Here is a 15,037-nt window from a genome sequence, read left to right on the forward strand (position 1 = left end):
CCCCCATAAGTGTCACTACTCAAAACCTAGAGCTCTTGTCCTGGTTTTTAGTTATCAGTGTTGTACTAATACGACTTAAAAGCAGAAGTAGTACCTTTAAACTGAATTGGCACCTTACCTCTGTATATAATCATCATAAAGATGGTGTGAGCTTTATATTATATAATTATTGTATGAAAGGAATTTCTCTTACCAGCTGGAAGTGTGTTTAAAGTGTTACGTTGAGCCTGAAATGGAAGCCACCGACTTCAGGCCTTATAGCCTCCTGAGGTGGCTGTGCTCTGAGTGCAGGCCGTGGGCGGGAGTGTAGGACCTCTGGTGCTCTTGCACGTCTCACATCCTAGGCCTGCGTGTCCCCTGATTTTGAAAATGCTCTTATTTTTCATTCCTCCCTCCTCTATAAAATGAGACCGGGGCTTAGAGGCAGCTTTCAGTAACCCAGGATCTACCCAGAATCTAGGGTTTTTAAACTGAGCCCTCTGCACACCAGCATCACTATCCCATTTGCTGCCTTAGGGATGATTGTCTGCAAGTGTGCACACACACAGCCCTCCTCCCCAAGAAGTCCCTTTTGCTAGGATCTTGACCACCCCATGTCTCTAATACTGATTACTTCATCACTCCTCCTCCTAGAGATACCAGTGTGCTTTGTGTGTGCTGCTTTTTTTTTTACAAGCTTAGTGACTATCTGATGATGATTCAAGTGTATTTTATTGTAATTTTCTATGAAGGATGGTTGCGCTTTTTTTTTTTAACCCATTCTTTAAAACTTAACACAGTTGATTCTTTTATTTTTTATTTATATGCTTGCCATATCTGAATGTGCGTTTGCTTTTAGTTACAATTTTTTGTTTCCTTTATTTGTCTTGCCTACTAGTATCTGACCTTGAGGGGGTGGGGCTGTTCCTTGCTTCTCTGTTCCCAGTCCTGCCCACCAGCATTCCTGTTACTGAGTAGACACCCACCACTTTTGGAGTGAATTTCCCTTCTCAGCTCTTGATGTCTTTGGCTGGCGAGGGTCATTGTGTCACAGCCATTCTCTCTCTACACTCTCCTGCCTGACATGGTGGTCAATTCCCAGCTCTTTTGCTTCCCCGAAACAACTGGCCTGAGTGTCCTTCTCCTTCAGCTGTTCAAGCAGCCCCTGACATCGATTGGGCCCAGCATTTAGAATGAACTCTGTGAGTCACTCCTGTCCCAGGATGCCAGTTTATTTAAACTCTGGTCTGAGTGCAGAGGGACTCCAAGCAGGGGAAGGCCCTCTGAGCTCTACACAGTGGGCCTCAGATGGACTGAGCATGTGGTCTGGGATGCTTTTGTCTGCAAGTGACTGAAAACCTGGCTCAGTTGGGTGGGAAATGGATTTTCCTGCATAAAAAGAAGCCCTGAAGCAGAGAGGCTCTAGGCTGGTAGTGGTTTGGGGTTATCTTCAGGAACCCAAAGTCTTGTTCACCTTTCTGCTTCTCCAACTCAGCCCAGGGACTTTATCCTTGGCCGTTCTCCTCACAGTATTAGCCTGGCAGCTGCAGGGCAGCTATGGCAAGTCTGGAGGATGGAGAATCCCTCTCTCTTCCTGTTTTCCTCTCTGTTTTAGTTTATTAAAGCTTCCAGAATGTAATATACTACAACTGAAATGACTTTTTTTTAAACTTTTTTATTTTATTTTTATTGTATAGTATAACATATGCACAAAGCAAAGAAATCCAGAAATAATAATTACCATTCCAGACAAAATGTGTCTCCCATAAAAGCTTACAATCTAGGCCCCTGTTTTCTTGTAAATATTTTCTGAAGGAGACCATAACATCGTTCTTTTATTTCTGGTGCCTATTCTACCTCACCAAATATCTCACACGTTCATTCACATCATTGCTTGCCTCATGACTTCATTCCTTTTTTTTTTTTTTTTTTTTAGCAGCGTAGCATTCATTTATAAGTATACATCATTGCTTGCCAATCTACTTCTCAGTCCGTGCATCCTTCAACCACCTGATCAGGGATCATGTATAGTGCCCAAAGTCCACAGTCCATCAACACTCTCAATTTTAGATATTTTCATTGTTCCCAAGAGAAAGAAAACCAATAAACACACCCTTGCCAAATAGGAAATCTAAACCTGCTCTTAACTCTAGTCCCTTACCCCATTATTTACCTCTGCTGTTGCTGTGGTAGTGCTGAAGGTTTCTTTTTGAACATCATAGCATGCAATAACAGTTTTCCCCCTTTGCCCTGGACCTAAACACTCTTTGTACGTGAATCATACTTTTAAAGTAGTTCTTGCAAGAACTAATTTGTATTTTTAGTGTTTATCAGTGGGACACATAGGTGTATACAACCCCTTTCAGTCTTGTTCATCTTCAGTATGGTAATAATACTTATAGGCCAACTAGAGAGCCACCTTCACATCTGTCTATTCCCTACATTGGAGTTCAACCTCATTAGCTAATGGTTCACCCATCTCTACCTTCTATGCCTCTCTAAGTTCCCTATATTCTGTATTATAAGCCTCTGATTTTATCTTTTCCATGGTCATAAAAGTGGAATTATACAGTATTTATCCTTTTGTGTCTGGTTTATTTCACTCAGCATTATGTCCTCAAGGCTCATCCATCTTGTCATGTGCTTCAGGATGTCATTTTGTCTTACTGCTGCATAATATTCCATCTTATGTATATGAAGCAGCCTCCATAAAGGGAATATATTAAATTGTAAGTTTACAGTTTTAAAACTATGAAAATGTCCATGTAGCCACCACCCAGCTTTAACAACAGTATGACAACAGGCCCACCAGTCTGTAGATGCTCATGTTTACTGTGGACTAGGAGACACTGGCGAGAATTAGAGCCTTCTCTGTGCCAGGGAAGCTCTTGAGGTGTGCAAATTAGTTACTGCTGGTGTAGTTCTTACCTAAATGTATCAGTAAACTGAAGAATTGTGTAAGATATGATGTTAAGAAGTTGTAATCTGCACTGGGAACCTTAAAGTAGGAGAGTGGGGAGAGTGAACAGATGGCCTTATTTAGGGATCACCACCACATCATATTTTTCAACAGACAATTATGTTGTGGGCTAGATAACAAACACTTTGAAGAGTTATTCATAAGGAAAAAGAAGAGCACATTTAAAAAAATCCCTTGCAGTATCTGTACAGTGCTGTATTTAGCAATTCAATTGATGATTTTCATAATTAATGTTTCAGTAGTATGCTTTTTAACAAAGGCTCCTATAGTTAATTCCATGTAATAAAATCTAATCCCCATTCTTCCCCATCCCCATTATTTTAATACAAAGTTTAGATTATTTTGAAGAAATCCCAGATATCACATCACTTAATTCTTAAGTATTCTGAAAAGTGTTTTTATTTTAAATCTACATTAATATCATTATCACCTCCTGTATTAGTTAGGGTTCTCTAGAGAAACAGAATCAATAGGGAACATTTGCAAATATAAAATGTATAAAAGTGTCTCACGTGACTGCAGGAACGCAGAGTCCAAAATCCACAGGGCAGGCTGTGAAGCCTACGTCTCTAATGGAGGGTCTGGATGAACTCCGCTGGAGAGGCTCACCAGCCGAAGCAGGAATGGGATCTGTCTCCTCTGAGTCCTCCTTAAAAGGCTTCCCATGATTAGATTTAGCATCACTAATTGTAGAAGACACTCCCCTTTGGCTGATTACAAATGGAATCAGCTGTGGATGCAGCTAACGTGATCATGACCTAATCCTATGAAATGTCCTCACTGCAATAGACAGGCCAGTACTTGCCCAATCAGATAAACAAGTACCACCACTTGGCCAAGTTGACACATGTCCCTAACCATGACAGTCCACCCCTTGTCAACTTGGCACCTATAAATATATATCACCTTAAACCATACTTAATTTCCAAATGAAAACAAATAAGCACACTTTTTTTTTCTTTTACCTGACAATACTCAACTGTTCTGCATATAACTGGAAACACATTAAATCTCTCCAGAATAGGGTGCAAATCCTTAGGCAACATTCATTCTTAAACTTGTTATCTTACAACTTAGACAGTATAACATGAACAAAACAGCATTACAGTCCTCGTTTCTGTAACTGATCACGTGGTCGAAGTTCATATTTATCACTACCTTCTTCCACTACCCATTCCATGTTCCCATTACCCTCAGCAAGCACTTCAGCTGGCCGTGGTTCTTTGCCTGGTGGGGTGACCCAAACCTTCATTCCTGAAGTTTCAGAGCCATTAGTAGCCCTGCCTGGATTGTGTTGTTGCAGTTTTCCATTGATTTTAATCACAGGGCATGGTAGTACTAATAGACGCCCTAGGGGATCTCCTATATTCCAAGAAAACTCTTCTTTACCTCCATTATGTAATTGCAGTCCTATTTCTTTCTGATAGTGAGGGTCAGTTACCCCAGACAATAATGTAATCCCCTTCTTGGATTGTTGTTCCAGAGGCATAAGTAGCCCAAAGTGACCAGGTGGCAGTCTTAACTTCCAGTTCAGTGGTATCATTGTTGTTTCTCCTGGAGGAAGCACACCCCGTTTTGGAACTAAAACCCGTAGACCAGCAGAACTCAGGGTAGCAGGGACAGGAAGCAAAAATTTTCCTAGTGGATCACTAGGGGTAACAGTGAGTGGTACCACACCCATTTCCACCCCTTAGTTCCTGGACCCATGGATCCTGGCTATGGGAGAAACAGCACTATACAGCGGACGCTGATTGAGAGCATACACAGCTTCCTGGAGAACATTACCCCAGCCTTTCAAGTTTTTGCCACCTAGTTGACACCGTAATTGAGTTTTCAAAAGTCCATTCCACCGTTCTATCAATCTAGCTGCTTCTGGTTGATGGGGAACATGGTAAGACCAGAGAATTCCATGAGCATGTGCCCATTCCCGCACTTCATTTGCTGTGAAGTGTGTTTCTTGATCCGAAGTAATGCTGTGCGGAATACCATGATGATGGATAAGGCATTCTGTAAGCCCACGGATGGTAGTTTTGGCAGAAGCATTGCGTGCAGGGAAAGCAAACCCATATCCAGAGCATGTGTCTATTCCAGTTAGAACAAATCGCTGCTACTTCCATGAAGGGAGTGGTCCAATGTAATCAACCTGCCACCATGTAGCTGGCTGGTCACCTCGGGGAATGGTGCCATACTGGGGGCTGAGTGTGGGTCTCTGCTACTGGCAGATTGAGCACTCAGCAGTGGCTGTAGCCAGGTCAGCCTTGGTGAGTGGAAGTCCATGTTGCTGAGCCCATGCATAACCTCCATCCCTACCACCATGACCACTTTGTTCATGAGCCCATTGGGCAATGACAGGAGTTGCTGGGGAAAGAGGCTGACTGGTATCCACAGAATGGGTCATCTTATCCACTTGATTATTAAAATCTTCCTCTGCTGAAGTCACCCTCTGGTGGGCATTCATATAGGACACAAATATCTTCATGTTTTTAGCCCACTCAGAAAGGTCTATCCACATACTTCTTCCCCAGACCTCTTTGTCACCAATTTCCCAATTATGGTCTTTCCAAGTCCCTGACCATCCAGCCAAACCATTGGCAACAGCCCATGAGTCAGTATACAAATGCACCTCTGGCCAGTTTTCCTTCCAAGCAAAATGAACAACCAGGTGCACTGCTCGAAGTTCTTCCCACTGGGAGGATTTCCCCTCACCACTGTCCTGCAAGGACACCCCAGAAAGGGGTTGTAATCCTGCAGCTGTCCACTTTTGGGTGGTACCTGCATATCATGCTGAACCATCTGTAAACCAGGCCCAAGTTTTCTCTTCCTCAGTCAGTTCACTGTAAGGAACTCCCCAAGAGGCCATAGCTCTGGTCTGGGAAAGAGAAGGTAATGTGGCAGGAGTGGAAACCATGGGCATTTGTGCCACTTCTTCATGTAACTTACTTGTGCCTTCAGGACCTGCTCTGGCTCTATCTCATATATACCATTTCCATTTTACAATAGAGTGCTGCTGTGCACACCCAACTTTATGGCTTGGTGGGTCAGACAACACCCAGCTCATGATAGGCAACTCAGGTCTTATGGTAACTTGGTGGCCCATGGTTAAGCGTTCAGTCTCTACTAAGGCCCAGTAGCAGGCCAAAAGCTGTTTCTCAAAAGGAGAGTAGTTATCTGCAGCAGATGGTAAGGCTTTGCTTCAAAACCCTAAGGGTCTACATTGTGATTCTCCTATAGGGGCCTGCTGAAGGCTCCAGACAGCATCTCTATTTGCCACTGACACTTCCAGCACCATTGGATCTGCTGGACCATACGGCCCAAGTGGCAGAGCAGCTTGTACAGCAGCCTGGACCTGTCGCAGAGCCTCCTCTTGTTCAGGTCCCCACTCAAAATAAGCAGCTTTTCTGGTCACTCGATAAATGGGCTGGAGTAGCACACCCAAATGAGGAATATGTTGTCGCCAAAATCCAAAAAGACCAACTAGGCATTGTACCTCTTTTTTGGTTGTGGGAGGGGCCAGATGCAGCAACTTATCCTTCACCTTAGAAGGGATATCTCGACATGCCCCCCACCACTGGACTCCTAGAAATTTCACTGAAGTGGAAGGCCCCTGTATTTTTGTTGGATTTATCTCCCATCCTCTGACATGCAAATGCCTGCCCAGTAAATCTAGAGTAGTTGCTACTTCTTGCTCACTAGGTCCAATCAACATGGTATCATCAGTATAATGGACCAGTGTGATGTCTTGTGGGAGGGAGAAACGATCAAGGTCTCTGCGAACAAGATTATGACATAGGGCTGCAGAGTTGATATACCCCTGAGGTAGGACAGTGAAAGTATATTGCTGACCTTGCCAGCTGAAAGCAAACTGTTTCTGGTGGTCCTTACTAACAGCTATTGAGAAAAAAGCATTTTCCAGATCAATAGCTGCATACCAGGTGCCAGGGGGATGTATTGATTTGCTCAAGCAATGATACTACATCTGGAACAGCAGCTGCAATTGGAGTTACCACCTGGTTGAGCTTACGATAATCCACTGTCATTCTCCAAGACCCATCTGTTTTCTGCACAGGCCAAATAGGAGAGTTGAACGGGGATGTGGTGGGAATCACCACCCCTGCATCTTTCAAGTCCTTAAGAGTGGTAGTAATCTCTGCAATCTCTCCAGGAATACGGTATTGCTTCTGATTTACTGTTTTGCTTGGTAGGGGCAGTTCTAGTGGTTTCCACTTGGCCTTTCCCACCATAATAGCCTTCACTGCATGAGTTAGAGAGCCAACGTGGGGATTCTGCCAGTTGCTCAGTATGTCTATGCCAATTATACATTCCGGGACTGGGGAAATAACTACAGGATGGGTCCGGGGGCCCACTGGACCCACTGTGAGACGAACCTGAGCTATAACTCCATTGATCACCTGGCCTCCATAAGCCCCCACTCTGGCTGGTGGTCCAGAGTGACGTTGTTGGGTCCCCTGGAATTAATGTAACTTCTGAACCAGTGTCTAATAATCTCCAAAATATCTGATCATTTCCTTTTCCTCAATGCACAGTTACCCTGGTACAAGGCCGTCGGTCTCCTTGGGGAAGACTTGGAGGAAGATTAACAGTATAAATTTGTGGCAGTGTAACAGGTTTCTCCCCCAAAGGGACCTGGCCTCCCCTTCATTCAAGGGGCTCTGGGTCTGTAAACTGTTTCAAGTCTGGAAACTGATTAAGCGGCCGTGACTCTGTGTTTTTGTAATTCAGGTTAGACTTCTGTTCACTTGACCTAGAACTCTTTTGTTCATACAGCTCAAACAATAATTTAGTAGACTGTCCTTCTATTGTATTTCTAGGTACCCCATGATTTACTAGCCAATACCACAAATCTCTGCGTGTCATATAATTTTGATGCCTCCTTTGAGTTTGTTGTCTATTATAATAGCCGCGTCTACTCTGTCTTTGGTGATTAAGTGCTACCACCTGGCTTCTGCCAACTCGGGATCCTGTCATCCCCATTGTGTTTAAGGATTCCAGCTCAGTGGCAGCAGTTCCTACAGTAATATCTGACCTACAGAGAAGTGCAACCACAGAGCTCTTTAAGGATGATGGTGCTAGTCTCACAAATTTATTTCTCACTGTTCTGGTAAAAGGTGCATCCTCTGGACATTTCTGGGGTATAAGAGCAGGCTTTGCATGATAAATCCACTCTAACATTTCAGTCTCTCTAAGTCTCTGGATTCCCTCATCTACATTATACCAGGGCAGTTCTGGCATTTCAGCCTCAGGTAATGTTGGCCACCTTTTGATCCATGTTTCAACCAACCACCCAAACAAGCTGTTAACACCTTTTCTAACCGCTCGCGCTATAACATTGAATGCAGAACCTCTGCTTAGTGGGCCCATATCAATAAATTCAGCCTGATCCAGCCTTATATTCCTCCCACCATTATCCCACACTCTTACAATCCATTGCCACACATATTCCCCTGATTTCTGTCTATATAAATTGGAAAACTCACACAGTTCTTTTGGAGTATAACGTATCTTCTCATGTGTGATACTTTGTACCTCACCTTTAGGGGCCTGTTGGGCCCTAGACTTTAGTCTAGTTATAGATCTGGAAGAAACAAGGGATGGTAGGGGTGGGTCATGAAAAGAATTAGGAATATCTTCCAAGCCATTTGCTTCAGGGCCTTCATTTGCAGTTTCATTTATTAACAGGATTAATTACTCTAGAGCAGTTTCATTAATTAACAGGATTAATTACTCTAGAGCTAATCCCTTCAGAAGGAGGTTGGGTGGCCAATTCCTCAAAGCAGGCTGGAGGTGGGGCGGCCATGTCCTCAGGGCAAACTATTACAGGGTTATGTAGAGAAGACTCAGCATGGCCTAGGGTTTCAACCTCGTCCCCAACATTATTATCAATCCATATGTCACCATCCCATTTTTCAGGGTCCCACTCCTTTCCAATCAGTGCCCTCACTTTAACGGCAGACACCATGCAAGTCTGAGATTTCAGTTTACGTTGTAAAGTTGCTACTCTAACAGTAAGATTCTGAGTCTGATTTTCAGAGATCTGAAGTCTATGGCTACAGGAAATAAGATTTTCCTTCAGGGTACTCATAGAAACGTCTACATCTTTCAGACGGCACTTTAGCTTCTCCTTTGAAGCCTTAAGCCCATCCCTTTCACCCCTTAATGTAACCAGTGTATCTAACAAAAACCAACCAACATCGCTATAACTCTTATTTCTACAAAACTCTGTAAAAGTGTCAAAAACATGATCCCCCAGAGTCTGGTTTCGTACAAGTGAAGCATTAGGAGAATCGAATGATGATATTTTGACTATCTCCTTTGCCAACTCACTCCATGGATTGGGAGTGTCATTTTGATTATGGCAATCAGAGTCCTTAGTGTCTCTGAGTCCAGTCAGAGTAGAAAACCATTCAGGAAAACCCATTTTTAAGATTCTGTTTAAGAACCACTCCCAGTACCAAGATGTATTAGTTAGGGTTCTCTAGAGAAACAGAATCAACAGGAAACACTTGCAAATATAAAATTTATAAAAGTGTCTCACGTGACCGCAGGAATGCAGAGTCCAAAATCCACAGGGCAGGCTGTGAAGCTGACAGTTCCGATGGAGGGTCTGGATGAACTCCACAGGAGAGCCTCACCAGCCGAAGCAGGAATGGGACCTGTCTCCTCTGAGTCCTCCTTGAAAGGTTTCCCAAGATTAGATTTAGCATCACTAATTGTAGAAGACACTCCCCTTTGGCTGATTACAAATGGAATCAGCTGTGGATGCAGCTGACGTGATCACGACCTAATCCTATGAAATATCCTCATTGCAACAGACAGGCCAGTACTTGCCCAATGAGATAAATAGCTACCACAACTTGGCCAAGTTGACACATGTCCCTAACCATGACACCTCTGGACTTCAGGGTCTAGTTCTCTCAATACCCAGTGAGTATTTACATAGCTCTGAGTGTCTTGTGGTTTTTACAGTGTCCCGTGTGTGTCTCTCCAGGAATGGGGGATGTTTTTTATATGCTCACATTCCATGCCCGTGGGTCACCTGTTCCCCGGGAAAGGGCTAGGATTAGGTGATGGCTTTATGTGAAGGAGAATTTAGTCCTGTGCCGAGAATGGGGTTTTGTTCCTTGAGGTTTGGATTCCAGAACCACGCCTGTTATTTTTTGACAAGGAAAACGGGGCCACACCTATCGCAAAGGCAGCCAACTGTTTTGAGATGTTGTGCACGGTAGGAAATTCCTTTCCAGGCAAGAGAAGTGGGAGTTCTCTCTGGAAAATGGTGTTTTCATCTTTATGGCTCAGCTAGTCTTAGACAGTCAGAGGACTACATGTGAAGGGCCTCCTTTTGCTGACTGTTGTCTCTTGTTCAGGAGTTCCATACACCTTCTCAAAGCCTAAAATCACTCTTAAATGTCTGATGACTTTGCCGCTGATCTGGGTGCTCCCTATTGGACCAAGACATGCAGATAGTGCTCAGGAGGCCTGAGGCAAGGGCTTGGCAAGAGCTCAGAGGCTGTGCTGTCACAGCCTGGGATTGGGGGGTCAGCAGCCAAGGCCCTAGTGTTCTGGGCCTCTTACCCACCCTCTTATGTCTGTGCTTGCACATGGCACCCGTTCTCTGAGGTGCTAGCAGTGGGGCTATGTTGGTGTTCTAGGATTCCTTTCAGCCCAAGGGTTGAAGCCCTCCCTTGAGGTATTTGCTTTGTAGGGAGCCCTCATTGGAATGCAGTAGAAGGTGGGCTTCGAGCTCAGAGCAATGGAGGGAAGCTCTGCCAGCCTCTTCATCCTCCCTGTGATAGGGCTCAGGACACTGCATCCCTAAGAGGAAGGGGGCAACAAACGCAGTTGCACATCTGAAGACCTCAGATTATGCAAAGCGTGCAACATGGGCCTGGCCGGCGATGGTCCACATGCAGCTCCTGTCCTTTGCAGTTCCAACAGCCTGAAATTTGGGGTCCCTTTGTGTGGTGTGCCTTGTAGTTAGCAGGCAGAGACCCTGAGACTGATGTCCTGTGTGACCATGAGCAGCTGCATTTGTTCGTATTTGAACTTAATTGGTTTTATTTAAACTTCCATTCTCAATTGGAGTACAGTACTTGGTAGAATCAAAGAAAATCTCTTCTGTTCACCTGTATTTCTTGAGTCAAGAATGGTTTAGATCCTCCAGTGCTCTCTGACTTATATTTTTCTAAGCCTGATGCGTGATTATTTTAAAGCTTAGGGATGTTAAATTTTTTTATTAAAAACAAAAAAGTGGGTAATACTAGTTCCACCGGCTATTTTGTTCAGTGCTCTATTGACTGTGTAGTTTGCAGACTGTGTAGTTTGATTTCAGCCTGTAGATTGGAGCCTGTTTGTGTGTGTGTGTGTCTGCAGAATGTTTGTGTTTGACACATCAAGTTTGGATGGTTTTACGTTTGGGAGATTTCTTTTTCTGACTTCTCTAGAAAAATTTGAAGCTCAGGCAAAGCTGGACCTCCATTTCTCCACAGCTGAGTTATGCACCTGTGGCCTGGGCTCCCCTTTGCCATGGACCTTGTGGTTTCCTGCTCTGCCTCTCCACTGGGGTCCGCCAGCCTTTGGTTCTATGTCAGTGCTGCTTGTCACCCTGCACCCAGGTTGCTTTCCCCAGTTCTCATGTCCATTTCAGCTTGACCCATGGTGGGCACTCAGATATTGGTAGAATGAATCTATTTCCTTCAGTCCTCAAAGCAGTCCTCAGCATACCTAGGAGGAAGCTGAGCAGACTAAAAAAGTTTGAAGTATTTTCTCCAAGGTTGCACATCCCCTGAGTGGTCATTCACATCTAATTCTCTGACTCTAAAGCTAGTAGTTTTTCTGCTAAGTCTCCTCAGCAAGCCCAGACTTTCTGTGTTGCTGATGTGTGTTGATTGCTCTTCAAGACAATCACCTGTGCTATTTACTCTGCACAGAAAGGAAATGAAGATGATGGCTTATTACTGATATTACAAGACCTAGTAGCATTGGGTGCTTTTGTAATAGATGCAGGTTTCAATGTGAAAAGATTTCCCAACAGAAATTCTTTTCCAAAATAAACCAATAAAAGTTTTGGTTGACTAGTTAATATGGCTTAGAATTTGTCTTTTTCTACCTTATTGGGGGTGTGGTGTAGAATTATGAATACAATTGCCTTCATATTAACACTGTTAAGTTTAAAAAGCTTTATATCTTATATGCTGTACTCAGAACTGTAAGGTCTTGTTAGCATCTGTTCTAGTTTACTAGCTGCTGGAATGCAATATACCAGAAACGGAATGGCTTTTAAAAAGGGGAATTTAATGAGTTGCTAGTTTACAGTTCTAAGTCTGAGAAAATGTCCCAATTAAAACAAGTCTATAGAAATGTCCAATCAAAGGCATCCAGGGAAAGACACCCTGGTTCAAGAAGGCCAATGAAGTTCAGGGTTTCTCTCTCAAGTCAGATGGCACATGGCAAACACAGCCAGGGCTTCTCTCTCAGCTGGAAGGGCACATGGCAAATACGGCGTCTTCTGCTAGCTTTCTCTCCTGGCTTCCTATTTCATGAAGCTCCCCGGGAGGCATCTTCCTTCTTCATCTCCAAAGGTCACTGGCTGGTGGACTCTCTGCTTCGTGGTGCGGCAGCATCCTCTGCCCTCTCTGTGTCTCTCATTCTCCAAAATGTTTCCTCTTTTATAGGACTTCAGAAACTAATCAAGACCCACTCAAATGGGTGGAGACATGTCATCCCCTAATCAAGTTTAACAACCATTCTTAACTAAATCTCATCAATCAGGGAGATGATCTCATTACTGTTTCAAACATACAGTATTGAATAGAGATTATTCTACCTTTATGAAATGGGATTTATATTAAAAGATGGCTTTTCTTAGGGGGCATGCTTCCTTTCAAACCAGCACAGCATCCCTGCTTCTTTCCTCTTTATTTCATTCTCTTTTACTTCCGTCTCATTACTTGAGAGCAAATCTAAAATCGGGCCTCTCTTCTAACCGTATTTGCCTGCTGAATCAAGTATACATCTCTCCTCCCCACTCCCTACCCCCATTGGCAGTTGAGGCCTTGTTTCCATTCTATATTTTTAAAAAAATGCCCCTACCTTTTATTTTGCAAAATTTTAATCCTTTAAAGTTCAAAGAGCATAGTATAGTGAACACCCACATTTACCTGTTAATATTTTGTCCTGTTTGTTTTATATTATTTCTTGGTATGTATACACATGTGCGCGCGCACACACACAATTTTTTTTTCCTTTTCCAGCTGAACCATTTGAAAGTAAGAGTAAGTTGCAAACATCATATTTTCCCCCTAGATGCTTCAGTGTGTATCTCCTAATAACAGCATATTTTCTTATATAACCACAATGCCATTTTCACACAGGAAATTTAAATCAGTGCAACAACGATATTGCCAAATATACAATACATACTCAAATTTCCCCTCTCTCTTTCTTTTTAAAATCTGTTCTGTCTCTTAAGCCTTGACCACTGCTTTCTCGGTTCCTGCCTTGTCTGGCTAGATTGGCTAGCTTGCTTGTCCTGAGGATAGGCTGGCATGACTGCTTTTATGCCTTCACACAGCCCTGCCTTTGTTTGGAGTCTTGTATCGTTCCACCTTTATCTAGTGAAATTCTCTCCTAAGCTCATTTTAAGTGGTTCCTTCCTCCTCCATAAACTATTTTCTTGAGATCCTTGATGTGAATGCTCCTTCTTTTAAGCTCTGGGAACTCTTTGTTCTCTTTTGTAACATTTATTGCATCCAGCCCTGTGTTAAATGTGGAATTTAAGTACTTTTTACTATCTCCTTTTTGAATTATGAGCTTCTTGAATATAGGCTACAGCCTGTACTATCCATTTTTATTGCTCATTAAATATTTGTTTAATTAACTTAAATCCAGAGTGCTTTGTGTGATATTTTATTTTTAGTATAATTCATTTTTTTGTAGTGTTGTTTTCTCATTTGGAAAGATGCTGTGAAAATTTTTGTTTCCTGACATCATCTTAAAGAATGGGAAGAACTAAGGGATGTGAACTTTAACATGTATGTAGAGCTGGGGACCTAAACTTTTTCTACCCTTTGGAATTGTTCAGCAGAATAAAAACGGTGACATCCGACTTTGCAAAGTCGCACTCATGTAAGGGATTGTGTTCACTGTTGCCTTGGTAAATGTCATGTTAAACCTGGGGTGGTGTATGGCTGATTGTGTCTGAGCAGGAAGTGCAGCTATAAGATCTCTTCTTTTACACCTAGGTTCGAGATGCAGCAATAAACAGCTTAGTGGAAATTTACAGACACGTAGGAGAACGCGTGAGGGCAGATCTCAGTAAAAAAGGATTGCCACAGTCCCGGTGAGTTCACGTGCTTTTCCTTCTTCTGCTCTTCCCCTTTGCTCTTTTTCAGTTAACATTTTCATTCACACTCCTTTTTTTTTGTTGTGGTAGTTTGAGTCAAATAATAAATGGTTGGAAGGTTGATGGCTGGAGAGAGCTCATCCAGGAGAGATGTCTGGGCCCTACCCATTCTACCTCCTCAGAAGGGAGGCCAAGACCCATGTTATGGACGGTTCTAGACCACATTTAAGAAGATTATTTCTATATGATCCCACAGTTCTATTCCTAGGTATATACGTGAAGAATTGAAAACAAGTATTTTTACAAATCCTTTGCATGCATGTTCATAGCAGCACTATTCGTAATAGCCAAAAGGTGAAAATAGCCCAACTGTCCATCAGTGAATGAGTGGAATAAACAAAATGTGGTATAGTCGTATAGTGGATATACAACCAGATGAGGTTCTGATACATAACTTCAGCATGGATGAACCTTGAAAACATGATGCTAAGTGAAAGAAGCCAGATATAAAAGGCCACATATTGTATGATTCCATGTAGCTGAAATATTCAGAATAGATAAATCCCTAGAGACAGAATGTAGATTGGAGGTTGCCAGGGGCTGAGAACAGAGTGGGCAGCAACTGCTTAATGGGTTTAGGGTTTTACTTTGAAATGTCTTAGAACTAATAGAAGTGGTAGTTGCCCAACATTGTGAATACAGCCATGGATTACTCACTT

General features: G+C 43.0%; 1 protein-coding gene and 1 long non-coding RNA gene across 11 annotated transcripts in view; one reads left to right on the forward strand and one right to left on the reverse strand.

The window, feature by feature from the left end:
* The window catches only part of CLASP1 (cytoplasmic linker associated protein 1), a 316,174-nt gene that overhangs the window by 116,134 nt on the left and 185,003 nt on the right, over nucleotides 1–15,037 (forward strand). For all 10 annotated transcript variants that reach the window (XM_077153522.1, XM_077153515.1, XM_077153516.1 and 7 more), the window contains exon 7: nucleotides 14,218–14,315. In XM_077153522.1, coding sequence (XP_077009637.1) covers nucleotides 14,218–14,315 — 98 coding nt within the window. The remainder of the gene's footprint in view (nucleotides 1–14,217; nucleotides 14,316–15,037) is intronic.
* LOC143677502 (uncharacterized) overlaps nucleotides 1–15,037 on the reverse strand; it is a 38,033-nt gene that overhangs the window by 2,416 nt on the left and 20,580 nt on the right. The window lies entirely within an intron of this gene.

Source organism: Tamandua tetradactyla, chromosome 3 (genome assembly GCF_023851605.1).
Source record: "Tamandua tetradactyla isolate mTamTet1 chromosome 3, mTamTet1.pri, whole genome shotgun sequence".
NCBI classification, from domain to species: domain Eukaryota; kingdom Metazoa; phylum Chordata; class Mammalia; order Pilosa; family Myrmecophagidae; genus Tamandua; species Tamandua tetradactyla.